At 46.3% G+C, this 15640-nt stretch overlaps 1 protein-coding gene across 1 annotated transcript in view; it reads left to right on the top strand.

The window, feature by feature from the left end:
• Positions 1–820: 820 nt before the first annotated feature.
• LOC125506941 (WW domain-binding protein 11-like) overlaps positions 821–15640 on the top strand; it is a 106511-nt gene continuing 91691 nt past the window's right edge. The window contains exons 1-2 of the mRNA XM_048671651.1: positions 821–969; positions 1120–1311. Of these exons, the coding sequence (XP_048527608.1) occupies positions 821–969; positions 1120–1311 (341 nt within the window). The remainder of the gene's footprint in view (positions 970–1119; positions 1312–15640) is intronic.

Raw genomic sequence — 15640 nt, 5'->3', positions numbered from 1 at the left:
CCAATAAAGACGAGCCGCTCCCGGCAGGACCCTCATGCTGGCGTTCTGTCGAGCAGTGCATCCCGGCGGTGGGAGGACCGGAGACGCTGCGACCATGGTGTGCTCTCCTCCCCCATGGTAGCGATAGCAGCCATCGGCTCGTCGGGCCGACGCCTGTGAAAATGTTTCCACAATGTCGTCCGACCCGCGAACCCGCTGTGACCAACGTCGAGTTCTTCGAGAGCGAGCTCAGGAAGACACTCGAACTACCATTGAGCGACGGCAGGGGGTGCGCCATCAGTCGGATCGGCGTGTAAGGCCTGCTATGGACCACCCTGCGCCGGGGGGGGGGGGCTGGTGACCTGCCTTACGAGGTGGGTCCATCACGATGCAAGCCGCCGGGGCTCACGACGACAAGGTACTTGCCAAGTACTTTCCCTTGGTGCTTAAGACCAACATCATGTCGTGGTTGATGCATGTGCCAGTGGATTCCATCTCTTCCTGATCGGATCTGTGCTATGAGTTTGTTGGCGCCTTTACAGGAGGCCACCAAGCTCCTGGGCAGGCAAGTGACTTGCATGTCATCCCCCAGAAGGATAGCGAGACCCTGCGGAAGTACATACAAAGATTCAGCCGTGTGTTGTACACCATCCCAGATGTTCATCCCGCCGCTGTCATCAGTCTGTTCCATCAGAACGTGCGCAACTGTAAGATGCGTGAAGAGCTGGCAATGAGCAAGGTCAAGGATGTATCCGAACTTTATGTTCTGGCAGATAGATGTGCTCGGGCTGAAGAAGGGAGGAAGTAGCCCGGCGAGGATGCCAGTGCGGAAACCAACTCCATGGATGAAGACGCTGCCGCCCCGACGAAGAAGGGCCGACGCCGCAACAGGAAGCGTAAGGGCAAGACTGTGCTTTCCGTTGAGGGATCTAGCGATCCCGGCGCCGCCAAGAAGGCCAGGGCTGACGACCCCGGCAAGGAGGTTACCAGGTGCGCCCCCTGCCGGGCCTTGGCGGCCGCCGACAAGCCAGGAGGCTCCGACAAGCAGTACTGCAAGATCCACCGCACTAAGGGCCATGACCTCCAGAACTGCCGACAGGTTGAGCTGCTTGCAGAAAAACAAAAGGCTGAATATGAAAGGTGGGACAAGGAGAAGGGTCAGGATGGTGTTGAGTGGTCCGGCAAGAAGCGTGGCGGCCAAGGAGGTCGCTGCGGCAAAGACAATCAACAAGAGAGGCCCGCTCAGGGCCGCGATAAGAAGGAGGAAGACGATGATCACGACGAGGATGATGAGTCCGGCGAGCACGAGTTCCAGAAAGCTACAGAGGCTATGTGCGTCGGCGGTGGCGCCTCGTTGCACACCTCTCACCGCCAACTAAAACAATGGGCACGAGAGGTCACTGCAGCGGAGCCATCGTTCGATGCCCAGAAGCCACTGAATTGGTCCCGCACACCCATCATTTTTGACACCGAGGATCACCCTGATCGCACAACTGCGGTCGGGTGTTTGCCGTTGTTGGTCTCACCAACAATACGCAACCTCAAGGTGACAAAAGTGTTGGTTGACGGTGGGGCCGGTTTGAACTTGATCTCGCCAATTGTGATCAAGAGGCTGCAGATTCCTAATGGAGATCTCGAGGAGACGGGCACGTTTCAAGGGGTCAACCCGAGAAGGAGCCAGCCGAAAGGCAAAATCACGCTGCTCGTTACGTTTGGGGGTGAGATGAACTATAGGACGGAGAAGATCGTTTTCGATGTCACTGAGATCCCCTTGCCATACAATGGGATTCTTGGCCGCCCATCGCTGGCCAAGTTCATGGCGGCGTCACACTATGCCTACAACACACTGAAGATGCTAGGGCTTCTGACCATCATCACTGTCCCCTCTAACAAGAAAGAGACGCTCATCTGTGCCGACCAACTCTACTGAGAGGCAGTTGCAGCAACTGCCACCAAGGCACTTGCTCCTGCCGCTCAAGCCCCGGGAAGGAAGAAGGCCGACAAGACACCTTCCGGCAAGACCTCTTCCGGCAAGACCTCTTGCACCCACTTCGGCAAGCGCGGCTACGCTCCCGTTGAGGACGTGCCAGAGACCTCCACCGGCAAGAGCAAGAAGTCCAAGGCTGCACCACCAGAAACCAAGAAGGTGTCCATTAAGGAGGACGACACGGGTGGGGCTTTCACTATAAGCTCCACCCTCAACAGCAAATAGGAAAGCGTGCTTGTCGCCTTCCTGCGGGCGAATGTCGATGTATTTGCATGGCAAGCATCTGACATCCCCAGCGTTCCCAGGGAGGTGACTGAGCACCATCTTGCTGTCTGTCCTCATGCGCGGCCCGTCAAGCAAAAGGTCAGGAAGCAAGCTTTGGAGCGACAAGAGTTCATCATCGAGGAGATCAGGAAGTTGGAGGCGGCAGGCCTGGTTAGAGGAGTGCTCCACCCTACGTGGTTGGCCAATCCGGTGGTGGTGCGTAAGGCAAATGGGAAATGGAGGCTGTGTATTGACTACACAGATGTCAATAAAGCCTGTCCAAAGGATCCTTTCCCTCTGTCACGCATCGACCAGATTGTGGATCCCACTACTGGGTGTGACCTGCTGTCATTCCTCGACGCCTATTCAGGATACCACCCGATCTTCATGATGAAGGAAGACGAAGAAAAAACAACATTCATCACCCCATGTTGTACGTACTGTTTTGTACGGACGCCTTTTGGGTTGAAGAGCGCTGATTCAACATTTTCCCGAGCAGTTCAGATTTGTTTTGAGCCCCAGCTACATAGAAATATGGAAGCTTATATGGATGACATAGTGGTCAAAATCAAGGACAGGGCCATGCTTGTGCAAGATTTAGAATAAACATTTGCAAATCTGCGCAAGTTCAACCTCAAGCTCAACCCAGAGAAGTGCGTGTTCGGTGTCCCCTCCGGAAAACTTCTCAGGTTCTTTGTGTATCAACGCGGAATCGAAGCAAATATCGACAAGATCAAGGCAATCGAGCAGATTGAGGCACCAAAACGGGTCAAAGACATCCGTAGGCTCGCCGGCTGCGTTGCTGCCTTGAGTAGGTTCATCTCCAAATCTACTAAGCGCGCCCTCCCCTTTTTCAAAGTTTTGAAAAGGCAGGTCCAATAAAGTGGACTCCGGAGGCAGAGGCAGTGCTGCACGATTTAAAAAGGTACCTTTCTTCTACGCCAATACTAGTCATGCCTAAACCACAAGAGCCGTTGCTGCTGTACTTAGCAGCAACGAATGAAGTGGTCAGTGCTGCGCTGGTGGCATAGAGGGAACTTGAGGAAGAAGCAACAATAGCGGTAGAGCCGCCGGATGGCGGGCCAGGGCCTGATGACGCACAAGTATAGGGGATCTATCGTAGTCCTTTCGATAAGTAAGAGTGTTGAACCCAACGAGGAGTAGAAGGAAATGATAAGCGGTTTTCAGCAAGGTATTCTCTGCAAGTACTGAAATTATCGGTAACAGATAGTTTTGTGACAAGGTAATTGGTAACGAGTAGCAAGTAATAAAAGTAAATAAGGTGCAACAAGATGGCCCAATCCTTTTTGTAGCAAAGGACAAGCCTGGACAAACTCTTATATGAAGGAAAGCGCTCCCGAGGACACATGGGAATTATCGTCAAGCTAGTTTTCATCACGATCATATGATTCGCGTTCGGTACTTTGATAATTTGATATGTGGGTGGAGCGGTGCTTGGGTGCTGTCCTTACTTGGACAAGCATCCCACTTATGATTAACCCCTATTGCAAGCATCCGCAACTACCATAGAAGTATTAAGGTAAACCTAACCATAGCATGAAACATATGTATCCAAATCAACACCTTACAAAGCAACGCATAAACTAGGGTTTAAGCTTCTGTCACTCTAGCAACCCATTATTACTTCCCAATGCCTCCCTCTAGGCCCAAATAATGGTGAAGTGTCATGTAGTCAATGTTCACATGACACCACTAGAGGGATGACAACATACATCTCATCAAAATATCGAACGAATACCAAATTCACATGACTACTAATAGTAAGACTTCTCCTATGTCCTCAGGAACAAACGTAACTACTCACAAAGAATATTCATGTTCATAATCAGAGGGGTATTAATATGCATATTGGATCTAAACATATGATCTTCCACCAAGTAAACCAACTAGCCTCAACTACAAGGAGTAATCGACACTACTAGCAACCCACAGGTACCAATCTGAGGTTTGGATACAAAGATTGGATACAATAGATGAACTAGGGTTTGAGATGAGATGGTGGTAGTGAAGATGTTGATGGGGATTGACCGCCTCCCGATGATAGGATCGTTGGTGATGACGATGGTGATGGTTTCCCCCTCCCGGAGGGAAGTTTCCCCGGCAGAACAGCTCCGCCAGAGCCCTAGATTGGTTCCGCCAAGGTTCCGCCTCGTGGCGGCGGAGTTTCGTCCCGTAAGCTTGCTTATGATTTTTCCTCGGAAGAAAGACTCCATATAGCCAAAGATGGGCATCGGAGGGCCACCAAGGGGCCCACGAGGTAGGGGGCGCGCCCAGGGGGGTAGGGCGCGCCCCCACCCTCGTGGCTGGTGGGTGGCCCCCCACTGGTGCTTTCTTCGCTCAGTATTTTTTATATATTCTGAAAATAACTTCCGTTAAGTTTCAAGACTTTTGGATCTGTGTAGAATAGGTATCTAATATTTGCTCCTTTTCCAGCCCAAAATTCCAGTTGCCGGCATTCCCCCTTTTCATATAAACCTTGTAAAATAAGAGAGAAAAGGCATAAGTATTGTGACATAATGTGTAATAACAGTCCATAATGCAATAAATATCAATATAAAAGCATGATGCAAAATGGACGTATCAACTCCCCCAAGCTTAGACCTCGCTTGCCCTCAAGCGAAAGCCGAAATCGAAAAATATGTCCACATGTTTAGAGATAGATGTGTCGACAAAAATAAAATACGGACATGAGGGCATCATGATCATTCTTAGAACAACAACATATATATATATATATTGTCATATGATCTCTTATTCTAAAGTAACAATTCAATGACAATTTCAAGTATGAATCATAAACTTCATTGAAAACTAACAAACTACAATCTCAGTCATTGATGCAATTTCAATTTATCATAACATCGGAAAGAGTCAAATAAGAGCTTTTCAGCAAGTCCACATACTCAACTATCAGTTAGTCTTCCACAATTGCTAACACTAACGCGATATTTATGGTTATGAAGTTTTAGCCGGACATAGAGAAAGATAGGGGCTTATGGTTTTGCCTCCCAACCTTTTACCTCAAGGGTAATGTCAACCATAATAGTTCATGAAAACTCACATCCAATTAGCTATATATATCTGGATCTTTCCAACACATTGTGCATGCCAAAAGGATAAAATGTAAAAGGAAAGGTGAAGATCACCATGACTCTTATATAAGGTAGAAGATAAAAGTAAAAGATAGGCCATTTGTAGAGGGAAGCAGAGGTTGTCATGCGCATTTATGGTTGGATGCACAAAATCTTAATGCAAAAGAACATCACTTTATATTGCCACTTGTGATAAGGACCTTTATAATGTAGTCTGTCGCTTTTATTTCTTCCACATCAAAAGATCGTATAAAGTTTATTTTCTCCACATTAATAAATCATACATATTTAGAGAGCAATTTTAATTGCTTGCACCGATGACAACTTACTTGATGGATCTTACTAAATCCATAGGTAGGTATGGTGGACTCTCATGGAAAAACTTGGTTTTAAGGGATATTTGGAAGCACAAGTAGTATTTCTACTTGGTGCAAAGAACTTGGCTAGCATGAGAAGGAAAGGCAAGCTCAACATGTTGGATGATCCATGACAATATAATTTATCTCAGATGTAAGAAAACATAACCTATTATGTTGTCTTCCTTGTCCGACGTCAACTCTTTAGCATGTCATATTTTAATGAGTGCTCACAATCGTAAAAGATGTCCAAGATAATATATTTATATGTGAACCTGTCTTTCTTTATTACTTCCTATTAATTTCAACAATGACCAAAACTATGTTTGTCAACTCTCAACAACTTTTATTCATCATACTCTTTATATGTGAGCTCATTACTCTCCATAAGATCTCTTTGTTTCTTTTTATTTCTTCTCTTTTTATTTTATTCCCTCAAGATCATAGTAAGACAATAAAGCCCTTGACTCAACACTAATCTTTATTATATTATATATAGCTCACGGGCTCGATTACATAGAAGGATCATAAAGCAAAACTCACAACTAGATCATACTAAAACTTTACTCTACTAGATCAAGATATTATCAAAAGGATCGAAGTAAGAAAAACGGTAAAGATGAAAGTGATGGTGAAACGATACCGGGGCACTCCCCCAAGCTTGGCAGTTGCCAAGGGGAGTGCCGATACCAGATACTCAGTTCTTCTTTGTTGGTGAAGAAGGTGGAGTTGTTGATGATGTAGGCTTGTCGTCTGTCTTCCAAGGCATAGGCTCACCATCATAGAAGGATGATCGAGTTTCCTAAATCCTCAAATCTGCAGCCAAACTCATCCTCTTGAATCTAGATTCATACTCACAGTTTTGATTTTGCAGGTCATAGATCTGGGCTTGGAGGTTCTCGATTTTCTCATGAAGCTTGAAGATGGCCTCCCCAATGTCCTTGACATCCAGCTTGTGGTTGTTGGTGAACTCGGCGATCATTATGTGATTGGAGTCGAGTCCACGCTCCACCATCTCCTGACACTTAAAAACTTGTTGGTCCAATGCCTCGAGCCTTGCCTCCGTGCTTACGGTCCTCCTTGGTCCCTCAACATCGCGGATGTGCAACAACCCCTCATGCATCTCAATGGTTTGAGGGTGTTGCAGCACCTCCGGGAGGTAGGGGTTGATGACCTTCTCGAAGAACTTGTCCTTGGGGGCACTTGAAGACGACATGAAAACCTAGATCTGTCAGAAAAACAGCTCGAAACAAAGACAAGAGATATTTGCATGATACGGTGGTCAAAACCTTTGGGAGATTATATAATGAATTTTTACCGACCAAAAGAAGTATCGCACAAGAAAACGGAGTCCGGAGAGCACACGAGGTGCCCACGAGGCAGTGGGCGCACCCAGGGGGGTAGGGCGCGCCCTCCACCCTCGTGGAAGCAAAGTGTCCTTTCCGGTCTGCTTCTTATTTTCCTATTTTTTATATATTCCAAAACGGAGAAATATTGCCATTAGAACTGTTTTGGAGTCGGTTTACTTACCACCACGTACCTATTCCTTTTTGGAGTATGAAACATTCTGGAAAGTGTCTCTTATGTATTCCTCCGGGGTTACTGTTTCAATAATATTAGTTTCAACATTTATGGGATTACCTGAGATATAATGTTTGATTCTTTGACTGTTCACCACCTTCGGATTTGTGCCTTCGAAGTTGTTGATTTTTATGGCACCGAAACGATAGACCTCCTCGATAACATAAGGACCTTCCCATTTAGAGAGAAGTTTGCCTGCAAAAAAAACAATCTTAAACAAGAGTTTTATAGCAATACATAATCACCTATATTAAAGTCACGCTTTTGTATCCTTTTGTCATGTCATCTTTTAACTTTTTCTTCAAACAATTTGGCATTTTCACAGGCTTGGGTTCTCCATTCATCAAGTGAGCTAATGTCAAATAACCTCTTCTCAGTGGCAAGTTTGAAATCATAGTTGAGCTCTTTAATGGCCCAATATGCCTTATGTTCTAATTCAAGAGGTAAGTGACATGCTTTACCATAAACCATTTTATACGGAGACATAGCCATAGGATTTTTATATGCAGTTCTATAATCCCATAATGCATCATCAAGTTTCTTGGACCAATTCTTTCTAGATCTATTAATAGTCTTTTGCAAAATTAATTTAAGCTCTCTATTACTTAATTCTACTTGACCACTAGACTGTGGGTGATAAGGAGATGCAATTCTATGATTAACATCATACTTAGCAAGCATTTTATGAAAGTCACCATGAATAAAATGTGAACCACCATCAGTCATTAAATATCTAGGGACTCCAAACCTTGGTAAAATAACTTCTTTAAGCATCTTAATAGAAGTGTTATGATCAACACTACTAGTTGGAATAGCTTCTACCCACTTAGTAACGTAATCAACAACAACTAAAATATGTGTATACCCATTAGAGGAAGGAAACGGTCCCATATAATCAAAGCCCCAAACATCAAATGGTTCAATAACAAGTGAAGAATTCATAGGCATTTCTTGACGTCTACTAATATTACCAATTCTTTGACATTCATCACAAGACAAGACAAACTTACGAGCATCCTTGAAGAGAGTAGGCCAATGAAAACCAGATTACAATACCTTATGTGCAATTCTATCTCCAGCATGGTGTCCTCCATAGGCTTCGGAGTGACACTTGCATAGGATCTGTTCCTGTTCATGCTCAGGTACACAACATCTAATAACACCATCTACTCCTTCTTTATAAAGATGTGGGTCGTCCCAGAAGTAATACCTTAAATCATAAAACAACCTTTTCTTTTGCTAGTATGTGAAACTAGGTGGTATAAATTTAGCAACAATATAATTAGCATAATCAGCATACTGTAGCGACCCGACCTCAAACGGTCAAGTCTCCGTGCTTCATTGTCATCCCTGGATCGGTAATGCTGACACACACAGTACTCGAGGATTTATAACAGAGTAGCAATCACACACTTATTACACCAAATGTATCAAAATAGAACTTATTACAATAAATATGGCTTAAGGCCATCTAATACGATAACAACGGAAGGCTTGGAAGATAAAGTGAGTCCATCAACTCCAACGGCATAGCTGAGCTGCACGGCAACGACCTGACGAACCTTACTCCTCGTCTGAAAAGTCTGCAACATAATACATTGCAGCCCAAAAACGGGTCAGCACATGGAATATGCTGGCAAAATAACAAAGTAGAGCAGAATAGAATAACACTATCACTACATGCATATTTGGCTGGTGGAAAGCTCTATGGTTACAGTTTTGCGAAAAGCCAATTTTTCCCTGCGACAAAGGAATATATTTTATTTAACTATCATGGTAGTTGAAACATCATTGAGAAGTTCCTCCAGCTCAATCCCAATTAAAGTAATTAACAACCCAACAATATTATTTTAGAGTGATGATATACTTAGGATACTCCAAGTACTAGATACTCAAGATGTCCATAACCGGGGACACGGCTAATCATGATTAGTTTATACACTCTGCAGAGGTTTGCGCACTTTTCCCCACAAGACTTGATCTCCTCCGTTGGATTTCTCGCACTACAGGTGGTTTGAGAAACAGATGACCGAGACACAGTCTTTCAGAAGCATTAACCCCTTACTCCGGGCAGACCATACCAACCTACATCCCTCTACCTGCTGATCCACCTCTTTGGGAGCTTCACGCAACTTACTCAACTATGATAGAGCCCATAATAGCTTGTGGCTGCACACGGAAGTTTCTAGCATGAAAATATCTCAGTTCCCTTTGAGCCTGGGTGGTGGACCATAGGATTATCACACGGGTACTCCAAGACATCCTAGGACAACACTGGATTCTCCAGGTGCCCAACAAACAATCCACCCATATATGTATTCAAGTTGCCACCTTAAGTTGAACCATTAATTAACAATCTCACATCTGTCATGGATTTCACTCACCCAAACCACGTCTACGAGCATAGCATAGCAGTATAAGCAATTCGTAGAAGTAACTCCCAAGGGTTTGATAATAACAGGGCAATAGGTTCTACCTCATCAATGACTTCCCAACCCACATGTTAATCACATCCTAACCATGCAATATTTGAGGATTGGAACTAATGCATAAAAACTGGGTGATAAAGAGGTATGATCAAAGTGTTACTTGCCTTGCTGATGACCCGCAAAACCTAGGGATTCGTAGTAGCACGCTTCGCACTCCGGGTGTTATATCGCAAACAAACAATATCATACATAAGAAAACAAGCAAAGAAACACGGGTGAATCTCAAACAAGAAGATTTAACCAGAAAGTTCAACCTAAGAACTCCGATTTGCAAAAAGAATCAAATCGAACGAAGCAACAAAACTCAAACTGCGAAAGAAACAAGATCCGTTTGCTAATCTGGATGAAGGTCAAATTTTACAGTAGCAAAAGCTTGTTCAAGTTGGTTAAATGGAAAGAGGGTTTCGAGATGAAACTCTAGGCGCTTGAATCGCCTGATTCCGACAAACGAGCGAAAAGATAAACTAAAATGAAAATCGGATCAGAAATCACGATTGAAAATAATCGCGGGAAATCCGAGAAAAAGAAAACTGACGAACAGGCTAACGACCAAGAATTCGTTGTCTGCGGCTAACGAGTGAACTCCGTTCTTTAAAACGAACGTACGAACGAACGTCCGCAAAGTAACTAAAACGAAGAAAAACCGGTGAACCGATCTATCCAAAAAAAACTAGGGTTTCTAAAAAACCGAACGGCGCTATACCTCTGGCGAGGTCCGGCGTGGCAGGCGGCTCCAGCAAGCGGAGGGGCAGTGCGGGGCCGCGGCGCGGCAGCGGCGCGGCAGCGAGGCGACGGGGCGGCGCGGCTTGCGGCGGCGGGGTTGGCGGCTTGCAGCGGTGGGGTGGCTCGGGGCTCTAGGGGGGGGGGTCGGGGCGGCTTATAAGAGACGGGGGGCGGTGACTTTGAGGAGGGGGCAAGGCGCGGGGGAAACGGAGTCCCGGCCGGACTCTGGTTCGGCAACGGCGGCGGGGAAGCGGGCCGGCTCGGCTGGGCTTCGGCCCAGTCGGGCGCTGCACATTTTTTTAAATAATTCCGCCGAAACTAAAAAAAATCCTAGAAAATGAAATAAAAATCTAAAAATGCCAAATCAAACTTTTTCCGTCTAAATAAAATATTTAGAACAGGATGAACATTTTCTTGGCCCTAAAATGCAACTTTGAAAAACATGCAATTTTTCTAATTCAAATAAAATAGCAATAAACTCCGAAAGAAATCAAATGTTTGATTTTAATATTTTCCCTCCAATATTTCATTTATTTTGGAGAAGTTATATTATCTCCTCTCATATATTTTAACATGAAATATTATCGCAGAGAAAAATATTTAAAACCAAAAATCCTTGTTTCGATATTTGGTAAAACCCAAATATGAAAACAGGGAAATCCCCAACTCTCTCCGAGGGTCCTTGAGTTGCTTAGGATTTCGAGGATCGCAAAACGAAATGCAATAAAATATGGTATGCATGAATGATCTATGTATAACATTCCAAATTGAAAATTTGGGATGTTGCAAACCTACCACCCTTAAGATGAATCTCGCCCTTGAGATTCGGGTTGGCTAGAGAATAGGTGTGGGTGGTCTTTGCGAAGATCATCCTCTTGTTCCCAGGTGGTTTCATCCTCGGTATGGTGGCTCCACTGAACTTTGCAAAACTTAATAACCTTGCCGCGGGTGACTCAGCTGGCAAATTCGCGTATCCTGACTGGCTTCTCCTCATAGGTCAAATCACTGTCCAACTGAATCACCTCCAAGGGTACTGTATCTCTTAACGGTACATTGGCCATCTCAGCATGACACTTCTTCAGCTGTGAAACATGAAATACATCATGAACTCCTGATAGTCCTTCAGGTAACTCCAACTTGTAGGCAACTTCTCGCATACGTTCCAAAATTCGATACAGTCCTACAAATCTCGGGGCTAATTTTCCCTTAACTCCAAAGAGTTTCACTCCTCGTAGGGGTGACACTCGCAGATATGCTCTGTCTCCAACTTCATAGGTTATTTCCTTGCGTTTCAAATCTGCATAACTCTTCTACCTAGACTGCGCTATCTTCAGTCTATCTCTGATCAACTTGACTTTCTCTTCAGACTCTTTGATCAAATCTGGTCCAAACAACTGTCGGTCTCCGACTTCATCCCACATCAACGGTGTTCTGCACCTTCGTCCATACAGGGCTTCGAACGGTGCCTGAGGGAGTCCGGGATTAGGGGTCTCCGGACAACCGGACTATATCCTTTGGCCGGACTGTTGGACTATAAAGATACAAGATTGAAGACTTCGTCTCGTGTCCGGATGGGACTCTACTTGGCGTGGAAGGCAAGCTATGAAATCCAAGCCCCCTCCTGTTACCATCCGCCTTAGACGCACAGTTCGGGACCCCCTACTCGAGATCCGCCAATTTTGACACCGACATTGGTGCTTTCATTGAGAGTTCCTCTATGACGTCGCAGTAAGGAAGGATGCCTCATCTCGTTGTCAAAAACAACATTACCGCCGGAGGAGCCTTGGCTGTTGACCAAACTCTCCGGCTAGGCAGTTTTGTCATGACCGCTTGTTCGGCTGCTGCACTGACGATGACTTCTCGGGTCATCGAAAATAGCCTCCACGTCGGCTCGGAATTCACCGAGCAGATGGATCCAATGGAGCTCTCCTCCCTAAACGAACTATTGGATCGCATCGCCGCCTTGGGAGTCGCTACGAACTATGATCGGATTGGGCTTAAACCCGATCAAAGGGAGATTAACTCTCCACCGGTCACCCATCATGTTGCGGTTGTGGAGGAACAATGTGACAACTCTTCCTCTATCTTGAGGACTAACTATGTTCGAATACCTAAGCTCTCCAAGCCGGATACCCGTTCATGGGAGGACATCACCCAAACCCTGAACCTAGAGTGAGGCAGCGGGCCACTCATCGGGCAACATACCGAAATCCGAACTTCCAAGATCGGAAACCCCTCGGCCCCTGGGTCTCAGATCGGGTAGGGGTCTAGACTCAAATCCACCTACCCCCCAGACATAAACGATCTTTCCAACATCAGGCAAGAGCCCCATGAAACAGTACATCATCATTGGGCCAGATTCCTCCTTGTGTTGAACAAGGTTAAGGACTGTCGTGAGGAAGATGCAATCTCACTTTTCTACAATAATTGCACGGACAAGGGAATCCTTAACGCCTTAAGTCGCCGTGACATATCACGCTCCGCTGACTTGGCGTCCATAGTACAAAAGTACTGTGCGATGGAAAGCGCCTGGAAAACCGAAACGAAATTTTGGGATAATCCGGCCCCAAATATACACCTAGTCCGAAGTAAAAGGGTGGACTATCATAAGACACCCGAGCTAGTTGCCAAAAAACCCTATACAGGGCATGGAACCGTATTGGAGGGATGGCTTAACGGCCCCTGCAAAATTCATAGTACGACACATACCATACCAACAGACAGCCTTAGAGCATGTTGGATACTCCGGCAGGTGGCTAAAAGCGGTGAGGATCTTCTCATCCCAGATGCCGCAGAGCACCATCCCACGGATAACAATACGGTATTAACAGTATTCGAGACCTTCGCATCAAATAATAGGCGCAAGCGAACACTCCGCAGCATTGCCAAAATCTGCCATGTGGCAGCAATAAATCCATGGAGTGACACGGGTATCACCTTCAATGCAAGTGATGAACCTAAATTCCGAACAGCCCAAGCACCAGCCGCACTGGTCCTCAGCCCAATCGTGGAAGGCTTTCCACTCACCAAAGTACTCATGGACGGCGGCAGTGGATTAAACCTCATCTATGAGGAAACTCTTCAAAAGATGGAAATAGACTGGAATCGCATTGAGCAAAGTAGCACAACCTTTAGAGGAATCATCCCAGTTGGGAAGCACGCTGTGCTGGGAAAATCACACTAGATGTGGTATTCGGCACGCCAGATAATTACAGGTCCGAAGAAATTATATTCCAAGTGGCCCCGTTCAGTAGTGGTTATCACGCTCTTTTAGGACGGGAGGCGTTGACAATCTTCCAAGCCGTACCCCATTATGGGTACATGAAGCTCAAAATGCCCGGGCCCAACGGAATCATCACTCTCGCCAGTGATCCGGACACAGCACTCCGCACCGAAAACAAAACAGCCGCACTGGCCCTCGAGGCATTATCCGAAGCCCTCTCGGCCGAGGAATTAACCACGCTACGCTCCATAGTGGACAGGGACGACGTGATACTCGACAAGAGATCCAAGTCCACCTCTTTTAAACCAGCGGATGAAATAGTCAAATTCCAAGTCCACCCAACGGACCCTACAAAAACAGCCTCCATCGGGGCACAGTTAAACCCCGCCGCGGACGCCGCACTACGAGAGTTCCTGCGCGAGAATTGGGACATATTCGCCTGGCATCCCTCAGACATGCCAGGAATCCCACGCAGGCTGGCGAGCATAGCCTCAATATCCTAAAGGGATTCTAGCCGGTCAAGCAAGCTCTTCGGCGTTTCTCCGAACCTAAGAGACATGCCATGGGAGAGGAACTAGCCAAGTTATTGGAGGCCGGGTTCATCAGAGAAATAGAACACCCGGACTGGCTAGCAAACCTGGTGATGGTACCAAAGAAGGATAATCCTGGTGCCTTTGTGTCAATTTCAAGGACCTCAATAAAGCTTGCCCAAAGGATCCCTTCCCCCTCCCCCGCATCGATCAAATTATTGATGCTACCGCAGGACACGAGTCATTGTGTTTCCTCGACGCATACTCCAGTTACCACCAAATCAAGATGGCAGAGTCCGACCAAGCCGCAACGACATTCATCACACCATACGGTCCCTTCTGTTTCAACACAATACCTTTTGGGCTCAAAAACGCCGGCGCAACATATCAGCGCATGATTCAGACATGTCTGGAGAAACAAATCGACAAAACAGTAGAGGCATACATAGACGATGTGGTCGTCAAAACCAAACACATCAACTCTTTAATAGACGACTTGAGGCTCACATTCGACAACCTCCGAACATACGACATCAAGCTCAATCCGGAAAAATGCGTTTTCGGCGTACCAGCCGGAAAGCTCCTGGGTTTCATTGTCTCCAATAGAGGTATTGAAGCTAATCCGGCCAAAATCCGAGCTTTGTCACAGTTGGCTACCCCAACAGACCTCACACAAATCCAGAAGTTAGCTGGATGCGTGGCGGCTCTAAGCCGCTTTATCTCCCGCTTAGGAGAAAAGGCTTTACCCCTTTATCGCCTCCTTCGGCGCACCGACCACTTTGAGTGGACGGACGCGGACACAGCCAGATTGGAAGAAATAAAGGCCATTTTGGCAACCAACCCAATCCTGGCCGCACCAAACATCGGCGAACCAATGCTGTTGTACATTGCGGCAGCTCATCAAGTTGTAAGCGCAGTGCTCGTTGTCGAACAGGAAGCGGACGGACATAAATTCCATCTTCAAAAGCCGGTATACTATGTATCCACTGTCCTCACTCCATGCAAATCACGGTACCCACATTATCAAAAGATAGCCTATGCGGTATTCATGGCATCCCGGAAGCTGTGACACTACTTCCAAGAGTGTTCAATTACAGTAGCCTCGGAAGTGCCACTTAATGATATTATAAACAACCGCGACGCTACAGGCCGGATTGCCAAAAGGGCCATTGAGCTCCTCCCGTTCGACATAACATACAAACCTCGACGAGCCATTAAGTCGCAAGTATTGGCCAACTTCGTCTCCGAATGGACAGAGGCCGAACTCCCTAAAGAGTACAGCGCATACTCCAATTGGATCATGCACTTTGATGGTTCTAAAATGCTGGCTGGTCTAGCGGCTGGCGTCGTCCTGACGTCCCCAACCAGAGATACCATTTAGTACGTACTACAAAT

This window comes from Triticum urartu, chromosome 5 (assembly GCF_003073215.2).
Source record: "Triticum urartu cultivar G1812 chromosome 5, Tu2.1, whole genome shotgun sequence".
NCBI lineage: Eukaryota > Viridiplantae > Streptophyta > Magnoliopsida > Poales > Poaceae > Triticum > Triticum urartu.
This window is presented reverse-complemented; position numbering and strand designations above follow the sequence as displayed.